Source organism: Grus americana, chromosome 25, assembly GCF_028858705.1.
Source record: "Grus americana isolate bGruAme1 chromosome 25, bGruAme1.mat, whole genome shotgun sequence".
In the NCBI taxonomy this organism is placed as follows: Eukaryota; Metazoa; Chordata; class Aves; order Gruiformes; family Gruidae; genus Grus; species Grus americana.
Window position 1 is genome coordinate 7,549,847 of NC_072876.1, and position 27,715 is coordinate 7,577,561.

A 27,715-nucleotide genomic window follows, 5' to 3' on the forward strand; every position below is an offset into this window, starting at 1 on the left:
CTGCAACCAAAAAAGCCAATTCTTCACAGAGCCCCTGGGTCTCACAGCACCCTCCCCAGGCAGCACCCACTGGGATGCTTTGCTGGCTACGGGACACTCCAGGGATGGTATAAAACCAGAGACCTGGATGAGCAGCCACACAGCATCACTGGTGCTTGCAGGCTGGCTCCGTGTGTGTCCCCTGCTCCCCTGGGCTCATCTCAGCAGCGGGGCAAAGCATCACCTGGCAAGACCCTTGGCCAAGGGGCTACAAATGTCTCCTCCACCCACCTAGGTGCCCCCCTGGGGAGCCCCCTCCCAAAGGCATGTGCTGCAGAAAAAAAACCAAAACAAACCCAACCAACCAAAAAAAGCATCAGAATAACAATCCCACCCTCAGCTGGAAAAACAGCTGAGACCCCCCCCCCCCCAAGTAGCATCATCCTGCCAGGCATCTACAAAGCACAGCATCCTGGCCCTTCCCCAACTCTCCAGGGAACTATGGTGCTGATAAAAAGGGGCAGCATTGTCCTCGGGGACACCAATAATTCCTTAATGAAGCCCTCGTTGGATCTGAAGCATCTCCACCCAAGGGAGAGCACGCCCATCCTCTCCCTAGCCGTCCCCTTTGCTGAGCAGGATCCAGAGAGAAAGCACTTTTTTTTTTCTTTTAGTTGTTTATTTTCAAGCTCCAAAAGGGGTATTACAAAGAACAGACAGGAAAAATAACAACCAGAAAGCTGTTCTCACACGGTAGTGACGGCATCCCTTTAGGATGGAGGGGGATGACAGCCGAGGTGGCAGTAGCACTGGTGTGGGGACAATGCACCCCATGCGCAGCCAGGCTACCCGCTCGCCATGGCAGCGAGCGCTGCGGGAAAGGTGCTCAGTGACGAGCAGTAAACCCATGGTACCAGCTCTCACCCAGTCAACTTGCTTTCTGAACCACAATATGGCAACCTGCTCTTTTTTTTTTTAACCCCCTAAATGGACCCCAAATAAGCAATAAAACTCCCATTTAAAGATGGGAGTACAGGGATGGGGTGCAGGCTGTGGATTGAGTGCCTGTGAGCAGCGGAGCTGGACAGGAGGCTTTTGCTCTCCAAGGAAATACAAACCAGTTCTTCAAAAGATAAAATCCCCCCCCCCCCAAAAAAAAAAAAAAAACAACCCAGTGCTTTAAAGGCAAATTATATCCCTGCACGGAAGGGCTGCAGCAGAGGTTGATGCAGGTCCTCACCCTCACGCCTGGCTCTACATCACAACCTCTTTGGCCACAGGCAAGAAGCCAACAGGAGAGAAAATCAATTCCCCCCCCCCAACCCAGTGAGCACCCATGGCTGAGCAAGCTGCCGGGTGCTCTGGGGCGCTGGGTCCCCGTGAGGCAGCCCTGGGCTCCGGCAGCCCACCAGTAGCACTCCCCTCCACGCTCCGGCTGGTGGGGGCACTGCGGCACCTGGTGCTGGTGCTGGTGTGACACCGCACCGTCGTGTGCCAGATACAGCCAGAGGGAGCACTGCAGTGTACAAGGAGCATCTCCCACATCCCAACTCATCTCGGAGGACCCGGGATGCTGCGCCGACAGCCGACACAAAGCCAAGGGAGCCGGGACAAGCTGTCTACGGAAACCTCCCAAGAGCCAAGAGTTTCAAATTTTATTTATTTTTTTTTTCTTTCTCTCCGTTTAAAAGCTATTTGTTCCATGTGTGGTGGTCCCACGGCATCCCGCCGCTCCCGCTCTGCCCCCAAGCACACCCAGGGCAGCGGGACGGGGTTCGTTTTTCTTTGTGAGGCACTTTTTGCTTCCACGATCACACAAACTGTAACAAGCTTTACAAGAAAACACTGGCGAGTCCTGAGGTCTGGCAGCAACCTTTCTCTGCGTGGGCCAAGGGCAGGAGGCTCTCCCTTCCTCTCCTCCTCCATCATACATGTCCTTCAGCCTCTTCATCTTCAGCACTTGGAGTTTTCAGTCCCTTTTCACAAGCTGCTTTCTCTGCTGCTTTTTCGACCCCGGTTTTGCTAGCTGCTTCCTGCAAAAGAGCAAATGAAGCACACAGACTTGGAAACAGAAGGAAGTAGCAGGTAGGTGATAGCGACGCCTGGGTTGGGCAGGCAAAATTCCCCCCTTTGCTCCCCCCCCAGCCTATCAACCACTGCAGCTTACATCAGAGGCTCCTGTTTTCTTGGCTCAGTAGCTGGCAGAGGTTAAACCTCATCAGCTCAGCAAGCTTTTGGGGAAGGTATGTGATTCCCCTGGGAATGATGTGACCCACCTCAACAGGAGCAGGGCACTGACACAGAGCGAGCCTGGACAGATGGATGCAGGGACATAGAGGAGAAGGACAAGGAGATAAGGCAGCAGCAGCAGAGTGGAGATATGGGACTGAGCCATAGGTGCAGCCCATCTGGCAGGTGCAGAAAAGGAGCACTGAGGTCTGGCAAAGCCTTACACCTGTTCCAGCTCAGCTCAACACTCTCCCCATCACAGCCAGCTGCACGAGCTAACGCACCACAGTGCCAGCAGCCAGCTCCACTCCCTACCCCGAGCCAGTTACCCCGGCACTCTGCTCCCCAGGGTCTGTACTGGTCACTTATTCCACAGCCTCAACCTCCAGGCACCAGTTCAGAAGAGATTATACTAAAAATGACCCATGCAGACAGCTTGCAAAGCTGTGTCCTCTCTTGTTACAGTACACCGGGTTTTGTTCAGAGGAATTTTGGATGAGAGCCTGTTACGAGACAGCGATCTCTTCGTATGAGTAGAGGAGCAGGCTATTGCCTTACCAGGTCCAGGAAATCCATACTATCATGTCTCAAAATACCCTTGGCCTTGCCAGAGACAGGATGACATTTCACATTACTGGTGACCAGGAGGTCATCAACAGTCACTAGCTGGGAACAGCAAAATTAAGTACAAATGCCAACCCTGTTATCAGCCCTTGGGAGCTCGCACCGCAAATACTTTTACTGATGACTGAGCACCTGATGGCAGCCTCTGCATAAGAGACACCAAGAAATATACCACTTCTCCCCATTGCAGCAGGCTCTATCCCTCCATCCTCAACTTGATCTATAATTTAATTGGTTTTAACCCTTCTCATCACAAACCTGTCAAGCATCCTTCAGCACAGCCTGCTAGGTGATCAAAAACAGCCAACACACACCTTTGCATCCCTCTCCGCAAACTTTGTGAACATGTTGGCGTAGATCCTCCGGTCCCGCTCGTTGTGCTCCTTCGTTTTCTTCTGGCAGACGGAGATCTGGGATTTTGCTGCTTTGTTCTGTGGATTCACTTCCAGCACTTTTTGAAAGTCACATTTTGCCAGTTCAAACTCGTTCATCAATAACCTGGCTTCGCCCCTCCGGTACAAGCCCTTCTCATTGTCCTGGTCCAGTCCTAGTGCCTGGAAACACAACGGTCCCCTTTAGAAAGTTGGGGATCCCCCAAAAGATTCCTCTATGGTTGAAGCCTCATTAAATCTGCTGAAAAACGCCCTGAGTGGCGTTCCTCAGGGGTCAGTACTGGCACCGGCACTGTTTAACATCTTTGTTGGCAACACGGACAGTGGAATCAAGCGCACCCTCAGCAAGTTTGCTGATGACACCAAACTGTGTGGTGCGGTCGACACGCTGGAGGGAAGGGATGCCATTCAGAGGGACCTTGACAGGCTGGAGAGGTGGGCCTGTGCGAACCGCATGAAGTTCAACAAGGCCAAGTGCAAGGTCCTGCACGTGGGTTGGCACAACCCCAAGCACGACTACAGGCTGGGCAGGAATGGATTGAGAGCAACCTTGAGGAGAAGGACTTGGGAGTATTAATTGATGAGAAGCTCAACATGAGCCGGCAGCGTGCGCTTGCAGTCCAGAAAGCCAACCGTGTCCTGGGCTGCATCAAAAGAAGTGTGACCAGCAGGTCGAGGGAGGTGATCCTGCAGGGGCAGGATCTTGTGAGACTCTGCTCTTTTTTGACCCCACCTGCAGTACTGCGTCCAGCTCTGGGGGCCCCAGCACAAGAAAGACATTGAGCTGCTGGAGCGAGTCCAGAGGAGGCCATGAAGCTGATCAGAGGGCTGGAGCACCTCTCCCATGAGGACAGGCTGAGAGAGTTGGGGTTGTTCAGCCTGGAGAAAAGGCGGCTCCAGGGAGATCTAATTGCGGCCTTCCAGTACCTGAAGGGGCCCACAGGAAAGATGGTGAGGGACTGTTTATCAGGGAGTGTAGTGACAGGACAAGGGGGGATGGGTTCAAGCTGAAGGAGGGTCGATTCAGATTGGATGTTAGAAAGAAATTCTTTACTGTGAGGGTGGTGAGGCACTGGAACGGGTTGCCCAGAGAGGTTGTGGAGGCCCCATCTCTGGAAGTGTTTAAGACCAGGTTGGATGGGGCTTTGGGGAACATGGGCTAGTGGAGGGTGTCCCTGCCCGCGGCAGGGGGGTTGGAACTAGATGATTTTTGAGGTCCCTTCCAACCCAAACCATTCTATGAGTCTATGAAATTAGGACAAGGTGGTTTCAAGTCTCCAGAGCACTTACATCTTGCTCTACAAAAATTGACTCATCTCCATCAGCAACTGGCAGGTCACTAAGATAGTTTAGTTATTTCTCCTTGCTCAAAATCCCCCTAAGAGTGGCAGAGTCGATGGGAGACAAACCCACAGACAAGAAATCAGGTGTAAATGCTAAACCTGAGCCCAGAGGAGCATAGGGAGCTCGGAGGCAAGGGAGCTAACAGATTAAATGTGCTTTTGTCTCCCTGCTTTAGCAATGACATCATTTTCCTTCAGTAAAAGCCACATATGCATCTCAGAGATGATTTACCTTTTAGATTAAGGCAACTAACTTTACTATCTTTCCCACATAAAAGATGCTTAAATCTAAGCCTTTTATAAAAGAATCAATAGTCTGCCTGGGCAGACCCAAACAGCACCCTAACGCTGCTGATCTATGCGGCATTCATCCACATAGATCTGGTTTTGGAAGTAAAGCTGTCGTAAGCGCATGTCCAGGTGGATTTTGAACACCAAAAGGCACTTTTGCTCCTGCAGTCTCCAAGGATGCAGCATCTGTGGAGCCCCCAAGGTGCAGAAGGGATGCCACCATCCCACTGCCATTTAAAAATTTGCTTCTTATACAAAAAGAAATTCAAAACCCCCCAAACTCCCAGTGAAAACATGCAAGAAGAGAGGATGCTCCAACCCCCGGGCTCATGCACCTCTACCTTATCGCAGCACTCGACGGCTTTGGCATACTCTCGCAGCTTCAGGTAGCACATGGCCAGGTTGAGGAAGGCAGCCAGGAGAAAGGAGTCGGAGGCTTTTGACTCTTTCTCAGACAAGCCATACTCCATTTCCAGCCAGGACACAATCTTCCCATACTGAATCACTGCCTGCAGATATTTGCCTTCCTGGGATGGAGTAAAGAAGAAGAGGCTAGAGGAACCCGCACCGACAACACTCGGTCTGCTCCCGAAACATCCTACAAACAGGTTATGAGTTTAACGCAGTATGTTAAATAAATAAATGAAGGAAGGAAGATGCTGAATATCTACAAACACACTGTGGCTTGGCTGGAGCTGCTGGTGTGCAGTCCCCCTGAAAAGCAAAGTCAGAGATTGTGTTCCTCCTCTGTACAGAGCAGAGGAGCACTGGGATGCCCCAGCCTGGGAAGGGGAACTACAAAACCTCTCAACATTAGCCCTGGACACATCCACCCCTGGGAAGAGTCCGGTCTGCCGTCCCGCTCCGCAGGGAGCGCATGCGGGCAAGGCAATGCTGGGAAAGGAGGAGGTAACTCAGGGAGTGAGAAAAAGGCAGAGGAAGGGCAGGAGTCACCTTCCCCAGCACTTTTTGTGGGGAGATGGCTTCTACATACAACTGCCAAGTTGTGTATCTGACAGTCACCCTGAATTTATTTCCAGCTCCCTTGCTCCCCCTCCACCATCCCCAAGTTTACAAACCTTGAAGTACATCGTGCCTTTCTCCTTGACGATGGCAGCCTGCTCCAGCTTCTCTTTGGTGTCCATCTCCCACGACTCCTTGGCCTGCAAAGAAACGCTCGGAGAAATCCCAGCGGAGCACGGCAACCCACCGCACCAGCAGGACCACACAGCTTTCTAGGATTGCTTGTTAACGAGCAGGGCTCGTCAGCGCCGTATTACACAGGGCGGATCCGGCAGCTTTTTTAATTTGAGGGGCTGGGAACGAAGAGACACCCAGAGCACACATGGGGGTGCGGACCTGGAGCCCTTTACAACAGAGAAACCCCCGCCAGGTTTGGGACCTCACATTGAGCAAGGTGGTTTGTCCACCGCAACCCCACGAGGATGGAAAACCACGACAAAAAATAAACCCCAAAGAGGGAAGGGGAGGGTGGGGAGAGACATCCTCTAGCAGAGATGGGATGCAGTAGATCTTGCTCCCACCCCAGCCAGGGTGATGGGGTGGGGAGGGGACCCAACAAGGGATGCAGCATAGCAGCACCTGCCCCATCCCATGGGCATCTCCTGCATCCCATCCCCAAACTCCTGACAGGCACGGCTGGTTTGCTGTGCCCACCGAACTCCTTGGGGCCAGCTGGCCGGACACACCAACTTTTATCTGTGCAGCCCAGGGTAAAAATGAAATAAAAGGAAAAAAAAGGGGGGGGGGGAAGAAGGGGGGGGGGGGAAGAAAGGTGGGGGGAAGAAAGGAAAGGGGGGAGAAGGAGGGGGGAAGTACAAAAGGAACAAGGCTAGGAACAAATAAGAGAACCAGCCTTGGACCCCAGCCAGAAAAATAAAACAAACCAACAGAGAACAAATTAAGAACACAGAGATCCTTGGTGACGTATCCACTTCAGCAGGGGCCGGGCTGCAGCCACACCAGCGACAAAGGGTGGACGCTGCAAAGGGACCGGCATTCCTGTAACCTGGGGAGGGACCAGCACACTTCTGCCCTCACCTTTTCAAAGCTTTTCAGTGTAACCTCGTACACCAGCTCTGCGTTCGCCTGGATGCCGTATTTCGGCTTCCCTGCCTCGCCAAAGCCGTACCTGGAAGGGCAGAAAGAGGCTATCAGAGGAGGGAGGGGAATCTTCATTTCAGCAGCGTTTGGCCATAAACACAGACCCAGGTTGCTAATTCTGGTTTCACACCCAGCTCCATGCCTGCAGCTTTCGAATATTTTGGGGCCAGGGTGATGTTGTTCTCCAAAAGCAGATACCTGACAATATACAATGCATATATTGGGAATCATCTTCTCCAGATGCATTAAATTGGTGTTTTTATACAGGTTTCTCCATGGTTTAAGGACCCAGCCCTGGCGATTTCCAAGGAGACATTTTCCTTTCAGCCACAGGACTCAAGATAAACCCCTTTTTCCTGATTTTTAAAGCATCTCGAGATTCCTGCCTACATGCCACCAGTCACTCTTGTCATCCCTACTGGCATTGCTAACCCAAGGCTCTCCTAGAGAGCCCTGTTTTCGGGATCACCATCTTCCACAAGTGTTAAAACAATCTTGGATGCTGGAAGCTTAAAACTACACAGCATCCCCACGGGCGTGCTCCTTACCGTGGCCCGAGGTAGAGAACACAGTGCTCTCCCCTCTGCATCTTCTCCAGGGCTTTGTCGATGCCGATGGGGATGTCATGGTCCTCCCCTTCGCCCACGACAAACTTCACGTCTTTGCAGTCGAACCTGGTGCCACCACAGAATCCCTCCAGGTGAACTGCAGGGGGGCGAGAGGGGACGGGGCAGGATCGTACCCGGAGCCACCCAAACCAAGGCAAAGTGGGTTCCAAATAAAGCATCTAATAAAGTATCTTAGAAAGCATGTCTCCCAAAATCAAGCAAAGCCTCCAGCCCTGGAAGGGGGAAGACATGGGGCCGGGGGCAGCTAAGGAGCCCCTGGTGAGCAGAGAGGGATGGGGAGGGCTTGGAAACATTACTGAAAAGCAAGACAGGCATATCTCGTCTAACCAAGGACCAGACAACAATAAACATCGTGACTAATATGTTCCCCTCATACTCAACTGCACGAGTCAAGTCTTACTGGAACTGGATATTGCTCCTGGCACGCCGCCACACAGAGTTTATCACGGCGATTACAAATCTTCTATACAGTGCTATACCGCCTTGCCTTCTACCTCAAAAACAAGGCTATTTTCTCCTGCCTCTAAGAACGCAAAGTACAAGATAAAACTTTTTTTTTTTTTTTTTTTTTTTAATCTTCAACCAATAACCGTGCTGTTCCAGCCCCAGACACTGGCAGAATCACAGCCGGAGTGGACACCGGGTACCTGGTACGTTTGCCACCTGGTACTCCTGGCTGCGTTTCCACAGCAAGATTATTCTTTATTTATTCAAACCTGAAGATGTTCCGGGCTTTGGGGACAGTTTTATGTTCTTTGCACTCTGCTTGCAGGTTACAAGGCATACACACGCAGGCAGGTATAAAGTAAAAGCAATTTCATAAGGAACTCCTAGGTACTGTTAAAAAAAGCCAAAACAAACAAAAAAAAAAGCTTTTAAGAGGAAGAATGCATGATAGGCATCACAACTGTGCTTAAGGACTTTGCAGCCTGGAAGGACACAAGCTTTATCTTCGCTCGCTGCAAAGCAGAAAGAGGAGACAGCACTGCTGAAGGGAGCAGAGGAGGGATGCTTGGAAAGAGAACAACCCTTGGGGCCGTGGGCTGCTCTCAGAGCCCCTCCAGCACCGTGCAGAGCTGCAGGATGCAACCCAAGCCACTGCGGAGCACTGAGCATCTCACCCCAGGTGGCAGGACATGAGTGCAAGCAGAGGACGTGCTGGACACAGCCAAGAGGGTCCAGGCTCTGTATGGGAGCTGCAGCCTGGGCTGAAGGAAACCTGCCTGTTTCTGCCCCAGGGACACTTCCCTGCCCTGGGACCTATGGAAAGTCCCTGGGATGAGATGCACAGACTAAGCGAGACCACAGGAGACCCCCATTCCCAGCTGTAACACAGCGCAAGGATGCTCTCCCCACTGTGGGGGCAGGACACCAAGCTCTACCTCACCACACCCTTCCTGCCACCAAAGCCACGCTGGGACTCAAGCGTGGCAGAGCGGAGGATGCTCATGTGCTTGCCAGCACCCCAGAATGCATTCTGCATCCATCACTGGCGTGCAGTGACTACAAGACTCAGGCTGGCTCGTGCTCACCCAGCTCAGGAGAAGGACAAAAGGCAAATCCAGCTCCTCTGGGGCTGACCTCTGCTTTTGCACTATCCAAAACCAAACCGGCAATTTTCTTAAGCATAGGAAAGTGCAAAATTCAGCCTAAAATACAGGTAACCCAGCAACCCCACAGCGCCATGCCATCTCCCTGCATGTTTCCAGTAAGTATGGCTCCATAATCCCTGACCTCAAAAGCAGCCCTACCGCTCTCCCAGGTGCCCTTGTCCCCAGTGGGATGTGGCAGTGACAGGAAGATCCCACTTTAAAAAGAGGATGCAAAGGAGAATGCTGCAATCCTTCCATTCAAGGATAGTTTCACTCTATTTTAATTGCACATAAAATACACTGGGTAAAGGGGGGAAAAATCTCTGCTCGGGTTTCCAGGAGCAGGTCAGCTGGCTGCAGTTGCTCTTGGATTACAGGGGAAAAAAAAAAGGCGCCAAAGGAACATCACTCTGGTTGCAGCCCTGACTTATTGTTCTCTCAGTGCCTGCAGCGATTTTGTTTTTGAAGAGCTGAGAACAGAGTGTACCGAGTGCGGCTGGCACACGAACTTGATGTGCTGACAGCAATTTGTACTCAGATTAAAAACGGAGAAGGGGGGGGAGCATGGGGGGAAAGGTTGTAACAAAAGCTGGAATGCCAGATTTCAACTGCAGCCCGGGTTTTAGGGACCAGAACTACAAATTAGGCTCTGTAAAACTTAAAACCTATAAAAAAGCTTTCGAAACTCCAGCCTGGAGATGCTCACTCCTGGAAACATGGTTTCTTCCAGCCTAATTCCAGCAGCGATGCACCTCTCAAATACATGGCTGAGATACATCATCGCTGTTCCCCCAGGTCACAGGGGGACAGCCTTGCCTGGGGGTGGGCTGCCATGCCATCCCCAGGGCTACTCCATGCCCAGCACAGTGCCCATCATAAATAGCACTGTATTTGTTGGTTTTTTTTTTTAAAAAGTTTATTTGCACCCAAAATGCTCACTGCAAGGCTGCCTGGTGCTGCTTCTCCTCATCCTCTCTCACAGGGATATATTTAAGGGTCTCCGGCCCCTAGATGTATAGGGATGTATAGGGATACATAGGTCCAAATGAATCACATGCCCCAGGAGTGGCTGGCTGCAGCTGGCATGGCAGGTGGGCTGCCGGTGGGATGAGCGCCACGTTCCGAATCTCTGCGTGCACAAGCAACACCGGTTATGGTGGACTGAGGAATGGGTTGAAAGCAGCCCCGAGGAGAAGGACTTGGGGGTGTTGATTGATGAAAAGCTCAACATGAGCCGGCAGTGTGCGCTTGCAGCCCAGAAAGCCAACTGTGTCCTGGGCTGCATCAAAAGAAGTGTGACCAGCAGGTCGAGGGAGGGGATCCTGCCCCTCTACTCTGCTCTGGTGAGACCCCCCCTGCAGTGCTGTGTCCAGCTCTGGGGTCACCTGTACAGGAGAGACATGGAGCTGTTGGAGCGAGTCCAGAGGAGGCCATGAAGCTGATCAGAGGGCTGGAGCACCTCTCCCATGAGGACAGGCTGAGAGAGTTGGGGTTGTTCAGCCTGGAGAAAAGGCGGCTCCAGGGAGATCTAATTGCGGCCTTCCAGTACCTGAAGGGGCCCACAGGAAAGATGGGGAGGGACTGTTTATCAGGGAGTGTAGTGACAGGACAAGGGGGAGTGGGTTCAAGCTGAAGGAGGGTCGATTCAGATTGGATGTTAGAAAGAAATTCTTTACTGTGAGGGTGGTGAGGCACTGGAACGGGTTGCCCAGGGAGGCTGTGGAGGCCCCATCCCTGGAAGTGTTTAAGGCCAGGTTGGATGGGGCTTTGGGGAACGTGGGCTAGTGGAGGGTGTCCCTGCCCGCGGCAGGGGGGTTGGAACTAGATGATCTTTGAGGTCCCTTCCAACCCAAACCATTCTATGATTCTCTGATTATGCAAGACTGTCTTGGAAAGCATTAATCTCCGTTATTCTGACCACACGTGTGCTCACACTCGCAGTGTTTGCTCTGATGGATGCTTTTGTTTCAAATAGGCAAAGCAGCACTGGACTTTGGGGGGGCATCAGACGTACAAGGAGCCTTGTTATTTGGCTCCTTAGGTCCTTCAAGAGAGATGATTCCTGACTGGTGCCTCCCCTCTCCCTGCCTCAGCCCCCTCCTGAGCCATTAAAGCATCGTCACATTCAAAAGAACCTCGAGCTGCCAAGGGAACAACCACAGAGGGACCAGGGCTCTCCCCGTCCTCTGCACTGGGCACGGCCCTGCCTGTAACACCCTCAGACCTAGTCAAAATAGAGAGGAATGCTGGATCTGTGATGATTTCAATTATATTTAGTCTTTTAGTTTAACTTTTGGAGTAGCAGAGGCAGCTTGAAGCTCAGCTCGCGGCTGGTCCCAGCTATGATGCTCACTATGGGAGAGGCAGACGGTTGAGTCAAAAACTCATTTTTCCTTAAAAAAAGCCTCGTTAGAAGAACCAGCCATTCAAGGCAGTGAACTTTATGAGCTGTCACAGCTCAGATCCAATTTCTCCTTTCCTAAAGGGAGTTAATCTTTGCATACAGGAGCTCTGAAAGGGAGGAAAGAAAGCAAATGCCTCCCGTATGGAGAGAGCTCTGTGCCTGTGGCTGAGTAGTTCCTGGGAAAGAAAAAATAAGCCTGGCTTCTTCCATTCAGCCCTGCGAAACGTCTGCTCCAGAAACGTGACCAGAACAGGGAGAGGCCGATGGGACCCAAGCTCCTCATCCTCCAGCATCGGCTGAGACCATCCCGACCTCAGCAAACCCTCTGTTATTAATTTCCTTCACCCCCTCCATCAACAACATCCCTCTGGCCACAGGGGAAGGAAAAGAAACGGCTCCATTCTGCAGCAAATGCGATAAAACCCACCAAAAAGACTGATCAATGTTGGAATAAGGAGGCCAAAGAAACTGCCAAGTGCCTGCACCAGTGCCCAAAACGCTTAGCAAGGATGCCATCGATGGAGGATATCCCGGCTACCGATACTTTCGAGGCAAGGCAGAGCTGGGGGTTTCAGCAGCCGGTGCATCCTGGAGTGGCTTGGACAGCATGATGGATACAAAAGAATCTGAGGATATGGCAGAGCCTCAAAACCCTGTGGGGGTTTGCTCCCTCCATCCTCCCCCCGGCAGCAGGCTGAGCAGCACCAGGGCTCACAGGGATGCATTTGCTGACATGACTAAGAAAACAAGAGCACAGGCTATATTCAAGTGGTCGCTCCATCATCAGCTGGCTGTTCCCGCGGCTTGAGGTTTTCCAGTCAACCCTCCTGGCCAGCAGCTCTGGCAGAGCCAGTGCCGGGGTCATGCCAAGGAGAGCTCGAAGGAACATCCCCAGGCAGGCACTGAACCGCTGCCCTCCTAGTCCCTCTCTATCCTGTCCGGGCTCTGGATGGATGTAACTGCATCCCACTGTGATGCATGGCCACGTACAACCTATACAGTGCCAGCAGCTCCTTGTTAGGGAAAGTGGGGCTGCTCCAGGCAGGCTCACCCCCCCCCAGCCTCCCTCGCCGAGGGACCGGCACTCACTTTCCACCGTAGCACCTTCATTAGGGTTGGAGTAACCTTCTCCCTTCCGTTTGATCCTCCGGATTATCCCTCCATCTTCAAACAAGTCCTCGCCTTTGAAGTCAAGCAGCTCAACCTAAAAAAAAAAAACAAAACAAAAAACAAAAGAAAAGAGAAGAAAAGGTGGGCAGAGCTCAGGGAGGGGGAAGGAGAGGAGAAAAACACCAGAAAAGCCACAAAGCAGCAGTTCATCCTCCAGCTGGAAAGCCAAACCAGCTAATTCTCCATTCAGCTGATGAGAAGTTGCCCATAAAAGCCAGCTCCAAGCCCCAGCATAATACACCCAATTTATTAGAAATTGGGACACATCCAGTACCTGAAGCGTAACACAAAGTAACAGTAAAAATAAGTTTATTAAGCCTGTAAGGGTGTAACACGGCTGGTGCTGGAAGATGCTGTGAAAGCTGCCTGGGACCAGCGTGGGCAGGAGTTTCCCCTTCATTTTCCAGCGGGACCAGCTCCGACCCACAGCTTAGTCCCCACTCAACTTGGAAGGACTAAGCCTTAATTTAGGACAGACCCATTCCTCCCGCCCCACCAACTTGTCCTGACGAGCCCTGCACAGGGAATGCACTGTGCCAAAACCTTGGCTTTCCTACTGCCCTGCAGCACTAATCGGTTTTTAGCACCCGGAGGCATTTCCCAGCCGCTTTCTCCTTCCCATGTGCATTTTTACACCAGGAATCTGCCCGCTCCCTGCCCACCCACCCCCCCCCGCCCCAGCACCAGAGCTCTCCCCAACCAGAGTTTGAGTCCCAGCCTCCCAGCTCAGAAACACATTTCTGAGAAAACCCTGGCAGCAGTTCCTGGAGCAGAGGGACACGTTTCAGGAATCCAAGCTGGGTTTTTTGTTGGTTTGGTTTGGGCTTTTTTTCTTTTTTTTTATTTCTGAGCTGGCTGGCAAGGCAGAAAGGGAGCAAGCGAGCTCATTCACGCACTGGCTCAATGGCATTACTTGCCTCAAAAAAAAGGGTGGCATTGGAGGGGATTTTGGGAGCGCTGCCAGCAGAGCCATACGCATACTCAGGTTTGCAGAGCAAGTAGCAGATTTCTCCCTTCTTCATGGTAGCCACCCCGATGTCCCATGCCTTGATTACCTGGCCTAGGAGAGAGGCAGATGTCAGGCAGGAGGGACCATCTGGCAGCCCAGAAAAAAACCCAGTCTGGGTGCTGTGAGGATGGCACCCCCCCAAAAAAACCACCATCAGAAGTCACTTAAGACAGGGCTGACACCATCCATCTGTCCTACAACAAGGTCCCACCCCTCCCAGGACCATCCCACCCCCCCAGGATCATCCCATCCTCGAGCACTGCCACGGATGGATGCCCCGGACTGGCTCACCCTTGCCCAGGCTGAAGATGAAGGGCTCATTCCGATCACGGCTGGAGTCAAATTTTTTACCGTTGGCCAGTTTGCCTTTGTAGTGGACATAAACCTTGTCCCCAATCATGGGGGATTCATCTTCGCTCCCGGGTCGTTTAATGATCTGAGAGAGAGAAACCACCCATGAGAAGGGAGGCCATAGGACAGCTAAGGATGCATATGGAGGGAAATATAGATAGATACATACACACATGTATGTATTTTTATACATACACACACACATTTTTATATATGCACACACACATATATATCAAAATATATATACACACGCATGCATGTATATAAAAATATATATACATACACACAGGCACATACATCCTAGTGCTGCTCTAAACCAAAGGAAGGCTCGAGGGGGAGTCATTCAAATTGTCCTCTCATCAGCCCCTAAAAATAAATCCCAAACCAGAGCCACAGTGACAGAGCAGGACAGGGCTGGGAGCAGAGACCTGCCTGCACTTTGCGGAGGTGTCTGGATAAACACTGCGGTTCGAAACCTGAAGCGAATGCAATTACGCTCACTTTCTGTCTGTATGCATTTTACTCGCAGGGGTGTGTCATTTCACTACTCGCTTCTTGTCAACACTTTTTTTTTTTTTTTTTTTTTTAATGCTACAGCCTGGAACAAGCAGTTCTCAAGCTGAGGATGGAGCAGGGGAGGATGCTATTCTTAGAGGAAAGGTCCTGTTCAACTGGAGAAGAGCAAACGCTGGGGAGCGGAACTATCCAGAAACGGCCCTGAATATCAAAAAGGAGTTGTGCAGCAGACAGGATGACCTCAGTAATGTGCTCTTTCTAATGTCTGTGATTCACACACAAAAATGCTTTGTGGATTTACAGCTAATAAACTGATTAGGAACAAAATAGCATCGAAATTCATTGATGGATTCAGGCTGATCAGTCTCGAACACCACTCCATCCTTCTTTATTCCAACTGATGCTCATCTCCTTTGCCTTTCAAATTTAAAAAAAAAAAAAAAAAAAAGTCAGTCCTACAGCCCTGGAAGTACTACATGACCCCAAGTGCTGGGGATGCAGCCCACCAACATGACCATGCACCCCAAAATGCAGAAAGAAAGACAAGACCCTCCTGGCAGCCCCCTTCACCTTCAGGACCCCTCGGTCTCGAGCCGGTGTGATGTCCTCCCCGCGCTCAGCAAGAGCTGCCGCCTGCACCTCGCCTTCGCTCTTGGTGGCCTCATCAGTGGTCATGGTCTCCTTGCATAAGCCCCGGACCTGGGGAGACACAGGGCGCACCCCATCAGCCCGGCAGGACCACAGGAGGTGGTGTAAGAGGAAAGGGTTAAAGAAAATAAGCAGCTCGCTCTACTGCGGGCCAGGGCAGGAAGCTTTGAGCACATTTCAAGCATGCAGAGCGGAAAATCCCTTCCCAGAGGCCACCCAGGCTCTGCTGAACCACAGGGCACAGGAAACCCTGGTGTGCAACACCGGCAGTCCTCACCACCCGGGGACAGGGGATATAGGGGACAGCCCCGATGCTCTGTCTGGCCACAGCGATGGGGATGCTCACCGAAGTCCCCAGCCTTCATCTTCTGCCTCCCTAGGTCAACACTGCACCCCTGGCATTGCCCCGGCAGGCTCCCCCAGCAAATTTTACCCAAAAACGCACCAGCGGGTAACACTCATGCCAGCCAACCAACCCGACACCAGGCAAAACATGAAAACTCATCTTGGGGTGCTGCACCCACACCACTGGCATCTTCTGTGGTGATGCTCTACCAAGCATCCATTTTGACGCAGGACTAGCACTGAAGCACCTACATCGACAGACATTGAGGGCAGCGGCAAAGCCAGGAAAGACAAAAGTGCTCACAAGGCGAGAAGCAGAGGGCTGATGGCCACAGAGTTTCACCTGACCTCACACAGAGGTGGGCACCCCTTGGGTACGGGTGCTAGAAATACGTGTGCTAGGCTAGCATTTGCCTTTTAAGTTATTTCATACAGTTCAAGATTATTTTCCACAAGGAATTACCTATTTGTCAGATACTCTATTATTTGAAAAGCAGCACCCCAACCCCAGGCAAATCTCACTTTCTGTTGCCCACCAAGAACACCCCAAAAAGAGAGCAAAGGCTCCAAGTCTCAGGCAAGCAAAGCATCACCCAGCACAGAAAGAGCTGAACACACAGCAAGCATCTTCTCCAAAAACTAAAGCAAATCCAACATCAAAAGAATCCCAACTATTCGGGTGGATAAAGAGAAAATTCACAGCAAGACTTTAAGAAATTGGGGGAGGTTGGGGCAAACTGCTGCAGCACCACGCTCCCGACGTCATCATGCAAGCAGACAAGGTGCCAGAAAAGCCATGTTTTTTGTCAAATGCAGACTTTTCCTGATGCTGCCTGGGGAAAGGAGAATTGCCTACAGTTTAAAAAACGTATTTCCTGATGATTTCCTTCAGACCGTAAGGCTATTTTGGTAGCTGCACTGCTGCGTGACACGTAATTAAGGAAACATGTGATGGAGAATTAGAAAGCGATGGGTTTTTTAAGACATAAACCAGATCTATTAAAGTCTCTCTAATTGCGAAACTTTCCCACAGTCTTTGGTGTGGAAGCTGACGTTAACCAGCAGAAGAAATCATTCATTCGGGGGATTCACAAAGAGCGAAGAAAGGATGTTTTCAGCTCCAAGGGCAGATAAGTCGTGCTGCAAGAAGAATTGTGCTCCTCGCACCCGGGTGGAAGGGGAAGAGCTGGAGTCTGGCCCCCCCCCGGCACAGGAAGCCACCGAGACACAAAGAGCCCTGCAATGGAAGAAGCAAATAGAAAAATAAGGGAACTACTTGCTGCAATGTTCAATGATCACAATTTTTGGGTAATATTTAATGAGATTTTGCATCTGATCCCTTTCCCCTGCCCTGCTGAGGTTTCAGGTGGGAACACCTAAAAGAAGACACTAAAAAAAAAGCAACTTTGGCGGTGAGACTCATCGCCTCATAGGTATTTATACATTGGAAAACATGCCAGCGGTTACTTTGGAAGAAATTTTTTACAATGAGAGTGGTGAAACACTGGCACAGGTTGCTCAGAGAGGTGGTAGATGCCCCATCCCTGGAAACATCCAAAGTCAGGTTGGACAGGGCTCTGAGCAACCTCATCGAGTTGAGGATGCCCCTGCTCATGGCAGGGGGGTTGGATTAGACGGCTTTTAAAGGTCTCTTCCAACCCAAACTATTCTGTAATTCTATGATTCAGGTGCTGAGATGGTCTCCAAGCCACCACGGTCCATGCTGCCCTGCCACCACCATGGCTATCCTCTTGGGAGATGAGCAAGGAGGTGGCGGTGCCCATCACGGCACAGGCACGCTGCTGGCACCATGCACTGGCTCAGGGCGTCCTGGCACAGATCCTGTGCAGCACCTGGGACACAGAATCCATAACCCATTTCTTAAGGACCAGGAGGAGCCTGGAAACGGGAGCAGCTTGCAAAAGAAGTGCCACCTCCTGGGGCAGAACCTCCCGAGGTCCACCAAGCAGCCACTGCTGGGATGCTGAAGACGGATGGGGAGGTGCTGGCTCCGGCTCGCTGGTTGCTAAATCCCACCAAGAGACATCTAAAAATATATCATACGCATCCTTCTCATTATTTTTCTACGTAAGCAATTAGTGGAGTCATCCAGGGAAACTGGCCAAGGCGAGCGGGAGGGGAGATGCTCTGCGTCAGAAGCGGTGGGAGGGATGGAGCCCACAAGACCAGCTATTAAGATGTGGTCCACATTATGAAAGAGTTCGAGACTTCTCTGTCCAGCAAAAACAGCTCCAACTAGGTTAGAGAAAAGACTGCGCTGCTCCCACTTATCTCCGGTTTGGAGCAGCAGCAGGAGGTTGGCTGGGGTCCAAAATCCCAATTAATTTGAAACAAACAGTTCTAGGGGAAAAAGGAATCTGCTGCTCCCTGAGATTTAAATACCAGGGAGCTGGGGACTGTCACCGAGAGCCGTGAAAGCTTGCTGAGGTGTCAGAGCCCGAATCTTCTCGCTGCAGGACCGCGTGTGCTCCGGACACAGGGAGGGAATTAATTACACTGTGCAAAAGCCTCTGGGTATTTCTGACACCCCAAGCAGACCCCGCTCTCCCCTTGCTGTTACCCACAAGCTTAATGTCGTAAGTCTGTAAATGAAGCCAGGTTAAACCGTTCTCCTCCCACACTGCTTCGTTTCCCTGGGCTGTAAATACAGATGGTGGGAGGAGGAGAGAGGGTGGGGAAGGGTTAAACCCCCCCCTAGGTGGGGGTCCTCCTCCACCAAAAGGTGCAGTGATCTGGCAAGGCGTAAGAGCATTGCTGAAAGGCCACCAAGAGGGGAGGGATTTCCATGCACGGAGAATAAAAGTAAAAGGAGGCAATTAAAGAAATCCAGAGCACGCCCCAGAAAAGGTGCATGTGGATGATGGGGCAGTTTTGCACGGTTTGGGGTGGTTTTGCACAGCTTGATTCTTCCTGTCCTCATGCAAAGTCCCTCGTGGGAGCCTGTAAATCCCAAAACACTCCACTGCTCAAGCTCTGAGCCTAACACTGGGTCCTGGTCTGTACCTCCAGCCACCAGTCGTGAGCTCGTGGCTCAGTGCAGGGCTGCCTTGCAGCCATAGGGACCCAGAGCTGCCACCTCCGCCCTCCCCAGGCCTGGCAAAAGGGCAAAGGTATTCCTCAGAAGTAAAGGAAAGGGTTCGGGGTTTTCACTCGTTTGCTTTTAATCAGTCCCCGCTCTACTAGATGATCTGAAAATTCAGCATAGCTGTTTAAACTGTAATTTAAGAGCTATAATAAACAAGCTTTAAAATCCAGAGGTTTTGACATCTGGACACAATCTCTCCTTCAAGTGCAACTATTACAGTGTTAATTAACATGAAATACATTAAAGAGCTTCTGGCTGAACAAAAAAGAAGGCTCGTGAGTTCAGTAGACTCCTGCACGTGCACGATGTGTGCTTCACTTGGACTAGCACATCCTGACCCACGGGCACCAAAGCACGCCTGTTCTCAGCCCTGCTAAATGAATTAAAACTCCTTGAATTGCTCAAAAGCAACAACAGCTACACCTTTCCTCCTTTAAAATCCACTGTTTCCCCAAATGCTGTCCTGCACGCTGCCACGAGCGGTTGCAAATAGTGTTTTGGCCTCCTCCAGATGGAGAGCAGTATCACTGGGATCGATGCTCATGAGCAAACAAAGCTGCAATCGATGCCCACGAGCAATTAAACCGCCCGCAGCAGGCACAGGGTGGCCAGGCAGAGGACTCCCTGATGCAGCTGGGCAGTGCTACAGCTTTGACCCTGATTTTAGCACTCCCATAGAAGCAGACAGTAATTCAGCTGTTGCTTCAGAGAAATGCATTCTACACTTTGTCTATTTTTTTACAAGCAGGTATGACAAAAGGCTTTTTTTTCCCTTTTTAAGCTGTGCAGTGGCTGGTGTCTTCCCTGCCTTTGTTATCCTCAGAGCTCCATACATTTTTCAGGCTCTCTGCAAGCGGTGCCAGACGCACGCTTGTGGAAAAACAAGGAGCTGTGAAACGCAACGGTAGCATCTCAAAGCCCTTTCCCCTTTGCACATGCCATTCGAACAATGATCTTTGCCACAAAAATGCTGCTCCAGGAGGATGCATGCCATACAACACCAGCACACGCTGCACAGAAATCCATGCCATAAAAACAAGCCATTTATTTTTACAATCCCCTCTCTGCACGGATGTTTCTATCTTCCAGCCTGGAGAAAATTCAGAGCGAAGAATGAATGCAGATGTCCAACCCCAGGCTGAGGACAGACAGGTATCACACATGCTAGGGTTTCACCAAGCACACGATCCCAAGCCACGTTTCCTAGAAATCGGCATACCAGGAATTTGCCAGCTCCAAATGGAAACTTCACATCGCAGATCCGTCCCAGAGGCTCGCAGGAGGGGAAAGAGGAGGGGGGGAGGGAGAAAGGCTGGGGAAGGTTTTGAGGGGTCTCACCTTGCCACCATGCGATCACTGGAGAAGGTTTGAAGGTCCAGGGGGGTCTGGCAAGGTGCCCACTCAGAGACACAGTGGGGATTTTACACAAATAGCTGGTAAGAGGAGGAAAATTAAAATTAAAAATAAAATAATAAAATAAAAAACCACATGTGCTTTATTCTAAAACAGCATTTAAGAAGAAGGGAGAACTGAGATGGTGGTTTTAAGCCACAGACCACGCTCCACCATGGTCAGAAAGGGGTGAAGAGACCATGGACAAAATCTCCTGTGAGAGCTCCTCTGCTCCCCACAGGCATCAGAAGGTGCTTTGACTTGCTGTTTCCATAGAACAGCATTTAGCACCTTAACATCAGCTTTAAATAAAAAAAATATTTAAAAAAAGGGGGGGGAAGCTATATTCTGTCCAATTTTTTTATTGACCACCGCTGAGAGTCAAGATGAAAATTAGCAGGATGGAAAAACAAAGAGCTGACTGCTCTGGGGTTTAAGACCCACTTAGCACGAAGTGCTTTCACTTCCACAGCACCACAACAGCCCTAAAAGTTTCAGATTGCAACATGGGAGGGAGTTTCTTTAAAATGCAAGGGTCAGGCTAAAAACCAGCAAGCCTAAAATGCACAGGGGGAAGATGCAGGGCCCCAAATCTCAGACGGCATCGCCCCAAATCCCGGCCCTCAAGGCAGGCAGCAGCACGGGGCCACACCTCCATCCCCAGCACACCCACTGACAGATAACGAAGAACAACCCAATTAGCACAGCAGCTGGGCTCTCTCCACCGTCCCACCATTGTTTCGCTTCCCCCTTGATCGTGAAAACTATTTTTTCTAATACAATACCTGCCTACTGAGCGAACTGGCCCCGTGCAGCAGAAGAGGGGAAGACCAGAGCAGCTATTTTCCCCGGACAAAGGTGTTTAAGACACTTGCAACGCCAGCCTGCGGAACAGAGACCCAGGGAGACAGCGTTTGAGTCGGCAATAAATTAAAATTGGGATTTCTAAGAAAATACGACCTTCTTGAGCCTGACAAGGCAGCTCCACATAATCCTCAGCTCCATCCCAACACATAAGGATGCACCCAGACATCGAGTGCCATTTCTCACATACATCACAGCCTGAATTAAAAATTAACTTTTTTCTTTTTAAAATCCTGGCCACTTGACTTTCCCCCCCTCCTTTAAAATAAATGGGGAAGCCATACATTTAAGTTACCACTAGCTGAGTAAGACTCACATGGATTGATTTACTTCCTAGCGTGCACGTTGTGCAAGCAGCTAACATCCCGGCTGGCCAGTCATGGCAACTTTTATTCAAACAAAAAAACAAAACGCAAACAGAGCTGCTTTAATTGCTCAGCACCCTGATGAACCTTCATCACGTACAGGGTGAACTGTGACTCATGGGGGACCGAAGCAAACGCCCCGGTCTCCTTTATCCACAGCCAGTTGCTGCTCCAGGATTAACTCCTTCTGCCCACGGAGACCCCTAAACCCCCCCGAGCATCTCGCCGCCACCCGCTCCATGGCCTCGCATTGCCTCCTGGCATGGGATGCCCTGGAGAGCGATGTGGATGCCTTTACCCTGATCCACCTCCCTAAGACCAGAGGGTATCGGTGCTACAGCAGCTAAGGGAGGTTTTTAAGCAATTAAGAGAATAACGAAGGGAGAGAGGAGGAAACTACTGCACGCAGCTAACTTAAATACAACAGTATGCTTTCCCATCACACTTGCTTAATCGTTTTGCCTAGATAGTATTTTTAAGCTTCTGAAGTGGTTTTAGTTAAGATACAAGTCATAACTAATTTTTTTTTTTTTTAATAATATGTTGAGTAAGAGGCTGCCCTCAAGTTTCAGCTGCAGCGAGAGGAACAAGTGAGCAGGATGGCTTGCTGCTCCCTGCCAGAATAAATATTTCAACAGAAAGCAAGATGGGTTCAGCCTGTCTGCATCCCCCGGGAGCAAGGCGAGCGCACCCACACCAGCAACATGAAAAAGACTTTCAGAAAGGTTTGGTTCCCCCCCAATTTACAATATAAACCCATTAAAAATAATCTGGCTCTTTTGCTGGTTATCTAGCAAGGCACCAGCGAGCAAATGCTTGCTTGGTGTTTTTTCCAGGTTGCTTCAGAATAAGAAATCACAGGGATAAAGTTCCTTTGGACTCGACCCTCTTGTGAGCATCCCATCAGCAGCTCATGATTCGTCCTCTCCAGTATGGGTACCCAGAGACACAGTGAAATTGGGGGGGGGGGGATTCCCCCCCTTTTATTCCAAAAGACAAACATATACTGGGGAAAGCAAAAGCTACACGTATTTATGGGTTGTTGCTCTTCTAAGGGGAGAAGGTGCCCGGGACGAGATGTGGTCAAGGGTTTTACATACCGATGCTCTGCGGCTAGTATCCTGCCTGCCCTCGAAGCTGTCCCTGGCCCCAGCAAGAATTTCAGCTGCTCCCACCACAAAAATCACAACAAGCCCCTGTCAAAAGTGGCACATCTTGAAAATACTAGAAAAAACAGGAATGCTGGAGCCGGCAGCAAAGCCTCTGCTCTCCATCAGCAGGGAGAGGCACCAGCCTGCACCCATCCCGCTCCTGGAGGGGCTGACACAGCCTCAGATGATGGTAAAAAAACCCCAAAAACCCCAAAATAAAAAATAGTAATAGTAAGTGTATAAATAGCTGTTCCACATCTGCCTGAGCTTCTCGGTAGATGGCTAGCAGCAGGGTTGAGCACAGCATCCTAGCAAGCTCCGAGGCCATTATATACAGACACTCACGTAACAGCAGGGAATGCAATTTCCTAATGCTTTCATAAATTATGATTATGTAACTGGAGGGAAAAAATATAATAATATAGCCAAGCAGGTTATATAAACCATCTTTAAAAAGTGAGAAAGTACTTGACATCCCACTACCCACTCCTTGGCACCCTCTAACTGGGTTTTTTGCTCATCAAAAATGAGCAGACTCCTTTCATTGTGTCTTCTCCCCTGGTCAAAACAACCAGGGAGAACAGACCCAGCTAGGCTTTTTGGGACACTGGAAAGAAATAATCCACCTCTGGCTATTAAATATGAAGTTTCCCTCCCTGTGTCGTGCACCCCGGTAAAGCTGGATCCCTCCACGGGCATCTCAGAGCATCCTCCTGGCAGCAGCTACGCCAACACCGAGCAAATTCAGTTTTAAGAGACAGCTTGGGGGAACTAAAATAAATACAAAATGGGAATAAACCAGAAATGCCTTGTTCGCCAATTCCGTTCTAATTTAGCCTTTTCTCCAGAATAAATCTGACAATTAAACTTGGATTTTTTTTTTTTTAAATTTCTAAAAACATCTCATTGCTTCCAACAGATTTAGGGGTTTCTCCAACAAACTTTCAGCCAGGTGACCCTAAACCACAGCAACCCCCCAACAGTGGAAATACTGTATTTAATCACTTATTCCCCACACACAAGGGCTCACCAATGTCTTGAGAGCCCTGGTGCCAAATTCCAAGGGGGATCCCCAACTTGGCATCCAGCATTGCCACCGGCAGTGCTGCGTACCCAGAAATAACCCGGTGCCTGAGACCTTTTTTGAAGCCACATGTGCACCAATGGTCTATAAATGCTAAATTATATCGGGCAAATGGCAATTCCCAGCATGTTATGAAATGTCAGCCTGTTTCTGCGCCAAATCAGGATTTTGTTTTTGGAGAGGACAAGCCAACAGATGGGGACCGGGACTGCCGCTGACATCGCTGGGGTACGCTGCAAGGTGCAGGGGGCTCAGCCCCGGGGCGGTGGGGGGGGGTGTAGTCGGGAGGTTGCCGAAGATGCTGTGGCTTTGGGGATCATACTGCACCGCTGCTGGGTGACCCTCATCCCTGCCAGCCCAGAGGAGTGGAAATGTGCACGTGAACACGTGTGCACGCACACGTGTGCATTGTTCGAGGATGGGGAAGGAGCCTGCATCCCGCCAGGGCTCCTTGCCAGGACAGGGGTCGCATCCCAGAGATGATGCTATTTGTGAGGCAGTGCCTCTGAGAGCTCATTTTATTGAATTAAGTGATTAAATATAACATAAAATCAAGATGTACTTGAAATGGGAATACTTTTAATGAGGTTAATTTTCTAAGAGCAATACTACTATTTATGAAGACAGGGCATCACAGGCAGAAGATTATTTAATTGCAGTCCCTCATCATCCCACCTCTTCACTTCTGACAGTTACTTCACTACTATTTTCCTAATTTTTTCCAAAACACTCACTTGCAAAATCAGAAATCCTTATTTTAATCACAGTTACTGATTATGAAAAAAGTTTGTTGGCTCCACGACAAAGAAGTTACATGAACGACTCGTACATTAGAGCAGTCGTGGCCATTTCTTTATGCCCACAAACATACAGCATTAAAATAAAAAACCCCTTGCTAAGTAATTTATTCTTTCCCTGCGATATGCATGAGATCAGTGCAAGCTCCGCAGCTCCCTCAAGGGGTTGTAACAACTTTATATAAATATGAGAGCAAATATAAAATAAAATATTAAATAGTATAAAAGTATCAATAACCAAGGACAAATTATTCTCCAAATACTTTACAGAATATTTTTCCTCCTGAGTCAGGCCGGGGAGCCATCTCCAGCCTTACAGCAAACTTTCTCCTTCTGCAAGCCGGTAATTTAAACACACCTAATTACATAGCAGCGATGTTCCTGAAGGACGGCGTTTGATTTTTACTTCGGAATCGTCCTTATTTTCTGGCTCATCCCAGCAGGGAGATGCTCTAACAGCACTGGGAAAGGACCTCAATATAATTCAAGTGTGCACTGGGCAAATACAGCCTTGGGAAGCTATGATTATTTGCCTTTTTTTTTTTTTTTTTTTAAATAAAGAAGAAAAAAATTGCATAAGCTGTCATCTCAGCAGACACCTCTGCTCCAGGCAGGATGGGCATCGCAAGCAGCCTGCATCACACCAGCCTTCCCCCTCCCCGAACCGGCTCCAGCACCAGTCCCGCTCCATCCTCCAAGTCCAAAAACCACAAGAGACACCACGTGCCATCATCCCTCTCAGCAAGTTTTAGCAGAAGAAATAACTTTTCCATCAACTCCCTAGAAATCTGCTTTTTTTCCCCTCACACCATTGCACGCCTTCTCCAGCACAAGCCCTGCCTGCTTCAGCACCCCAAATTCCCCCTGGCCACCCCTTCCTCCACCAGCACCCCATCACCTCTGGCTCCCGTGAGCACCCAGCTCCATCACACCATCACCCTTCTCCTCTTGCATCGCACGTTGCTGTCATCACCCATCACGCCACGGGGATGAGGACCAGCATCTCACCAAGGACTAGCATCCCAATGATGGACCCCAACATCCCACCTTTGGGCTACAAAACTCTCAGCACCACTGGAAAATTATTCCTGCCCAGCCTCACACTCCTGGTTAACCCCTTGCCAGTGGTGACTGTCGTTCCCTCTGCTTTGGTAGCATTTGCGTGTCCCCCTGCAGCTGTCTGTCCCATCTCTAGGGTACCAGGTTGGAAATAAAACCTGAGCATCGCCAAGTCGCAGCATGGCTTCCCGACCCAAACCCGCCACACCTCTAGGAAAACAGCCTATAAAAGCCAGATATAGGCTCTGCCGGACAGATTTAATGATTTTCTCCCCCACCCTTCATGGGGCAGGAAGGACTTCTGCATATTTTAAAGGAAGGAGCGATTTGTGCCTTCAATTTTTTTTTTTCGTTTTAACTTGTAATCCCAGTTTCCAGGCTGGATTTGAAACCCCAGTGATGCCCCAAATACACCTCCAAAGTTTAATAGCTCGTTATGGAGAGACAACATTTAAACTCTAACTGTAAAACCCTAAAGTATCCACTCCTGATTTGTTGGGGGTTTTTGCCTTTTTTTTTTCATTTTTCAAGGTTTTTTGGGTTTTTTTGGTTGGTTTGTTGTTTTTTTTTTTACATCGGCAGCAGCACAGTCCCGTTTACTCAGCACGATGGCACAGCAAGGACAGTAACACAGCTGCAGCACTGGAGCCTTGGCCGGAAACCGCCATCCAGGAACACGATGATGATAGATGTATCCCCCACAAACTCCTATAGCTCATCGTGTAAAATACTCTTTCCTGATAAGAGCAAGCTCACTCAAATGTGCATTTTAAAAACAGAAGCTTTAAAAGAGATTTTGTGCCCAGAGAAGAGGGAAAAATAGCTTATATTTATATAAAGCTTAAAAAAAAAAATCACATTTACCTTGTGCTATCATTTATACCTACTGCCAAGGAAACTCTACGTTTACGCGTACACCCTACAGGGTATTTTTGGTAGGTGGCATTAGAGGAAACATTATAGCTGAGGACAGGAGTCGATGGCACAAACGGCAGGACCCCGACCCCTGCCCAGCAGGACCCCATCCTGCCAATGCCACCTTGTCCCCCGTCCCCATTCCAGAGCATCCCAGCAGCCCCAGCAACACTCTGGTACCTCTCTATTAACTCCCCACGGACGTCCCCCGCACTAGGGCAGGGACCCCCATCCCACACCGCAGTAATACCAGGGAGCACCAGCCCCTTCCTCACACGACTCCCCAGCCCTAGGCAAGACCCCAGTGCTCACCATACAGCCCCATGCATGCCTCCTTCCAACTCCGTACTACCCCACGCTATCCCGTCCCCAACCCCTCTCAGACCTCCGGTATTCCTCCAGCCCTACACAGACTTCCCGCAGAACCACGCAGCTCCACGCAGGGCACCCCAGACCCCCCAACCTCACGCAAGGCACCCCCGAGCGTCCCCCCGAGCCCACGCAGCACCCACGCAGACGCCCCCAGTCCCACGCAGGACTCACTGCGGCCCCACGCAGGGACCCACCTGCAACCGGTGCCTCCCCGCGCTCCGCCGCCGCCGCCCGGCTCCGAGTGCCAACGCGCACCCGCGCCGGCCGAGTCTCCCCGGCCGCCGCGCCGCGCCCCGCCCCCCCACCGCGCTCCATTGGCCGTTCCGCCTGCCCGTCTCGGCGACGACTCCCGCTACGCCTTCTCATTGGCTCAGGTGGCGCCGGTATGCAAATGAGAACGTTTTCCCCTCCCCTGGTGGGCCGGGTTGGACTGCCCGTTCCGTCCTGCTCCGCGCACTTGCCGGGGGCACCGGTGGCGAAGTCGGGCAGGACCCGGGGAGGGGTGACTCGGTCCTGCGCGATACCCCGAGGGAGCCGGCCCTGTGTAGCGCCCCTGGGGGGATGTTTGGCCCACTGCGATGTCCCGAGGGGGGCCTGGCTCTGTAGAATGCTCCGGAGGGGGCCCCAGCCCCGTGCAATGCCCCGGAGTGGGGGGGTTCCTGGCCCCGTGCAATGTTCTCAGGGTGCGTGTGGGTGCGTGTCAGCCCCGTGAATGCCCTGGGGAGGTGCTCGGCCCAGTACAATGCCGCGGAGGGGGGGTGTGTGTGTGTGCCGGCCCCACGCAGTGCTCCAAGGACACCTCGGCCCCACGCAGTGCTCCAGGGTTCCCCCAGCCCTTAGCAGTGTCTCTGGCGGGGGGGGGGGGGCATTTTTTGTGCAACCCTGCTCAAGGGCACCCCAGCCCCAGAGGATCCACCAGCCCCGTGCAACATCCCACGGGTACCCCAACCTGTGCAACCTCCTT

General features: G+C 50.9%; 1 protein-coding gene across 8 annotated transcripts; it reads right to left on the minus strand.

Moving 5' to 3' along the window:
- Positions 1-1,619: 1,619 nt before the first annotated feature.
- Positions 1,620-27,004, minus strand: FKBP5 (FKBP prolyl isomerase 5). 8 transcript variants are annotated; one of them, XM_054804198.1, is made up of 13 exons: positions 26,946-26,969; positions 20,930-21,028; positions 20,091-20,185; positions 15,224-15,352; positions 14,078-14,222; positions 13,695-13,837; positions 12,697-12,811; positions 7,531-7,687; positions 6,920-7,010; positions 5,938-6,021; positions 5,200-5,385; positions 3,147-3,386; positions 1,620-2,012 (listed from the first exon to the last, which is right to left on the minus strand). In XM_054804198.1, exons 4-13 carry the CDS (start codon positions 15,326-15,328, stop codon positions 1,905-1,907), a joined length of 1,374 nt encoding a protein of 457 aa, XP_054660173.1. In that variant the 5' UTR covers positions 15,329-15,352; positions 20,091-20,185; positions 20,930-21,028; positions 26,946-26,969; the 3' UTR covers positions 1,620-1,904. The 8 variants fall into 8 exon arrangements, with proteins under 8 accessions (XP_054660173.1, XP_054660175.1, XP_054660174.1 ...); XM_054804204.1 differs by having other exon boundaries at positions 1,875-2,012; positions 3,091-3,386; XM_054804200.1 differs by lacking the exon at positions 20,930-21,028 and having other exon boundaries at positions 26,946-27,004.
- Positions 27,005-27,715: the final 711 nt, after the last annotated feature.

Coding starts and splice junctions, on each gene's coding strand:
- FKBP5 (XM_054804200.1), bottom strand. CDS start 15,328: ATGACCACTGATGAGGCCACCAAGAGCGAAGGCGAGGTGCAGGCGGCA. Junction 13,838..14,077: donor CATCTTCAGCCTGGGCAAGG/GTGAGCCAGTCC, acceptor CCTCTCTCCTAG/GCCAGGTAATCAAGGCATGG. Junction 5,386..5,937: donor AAGGCACGATGTACTTCAAG/GTTTGTAAACTT, acceptor ACTCCATCCCAG/GAAGGCAAATATCTGCAGGC.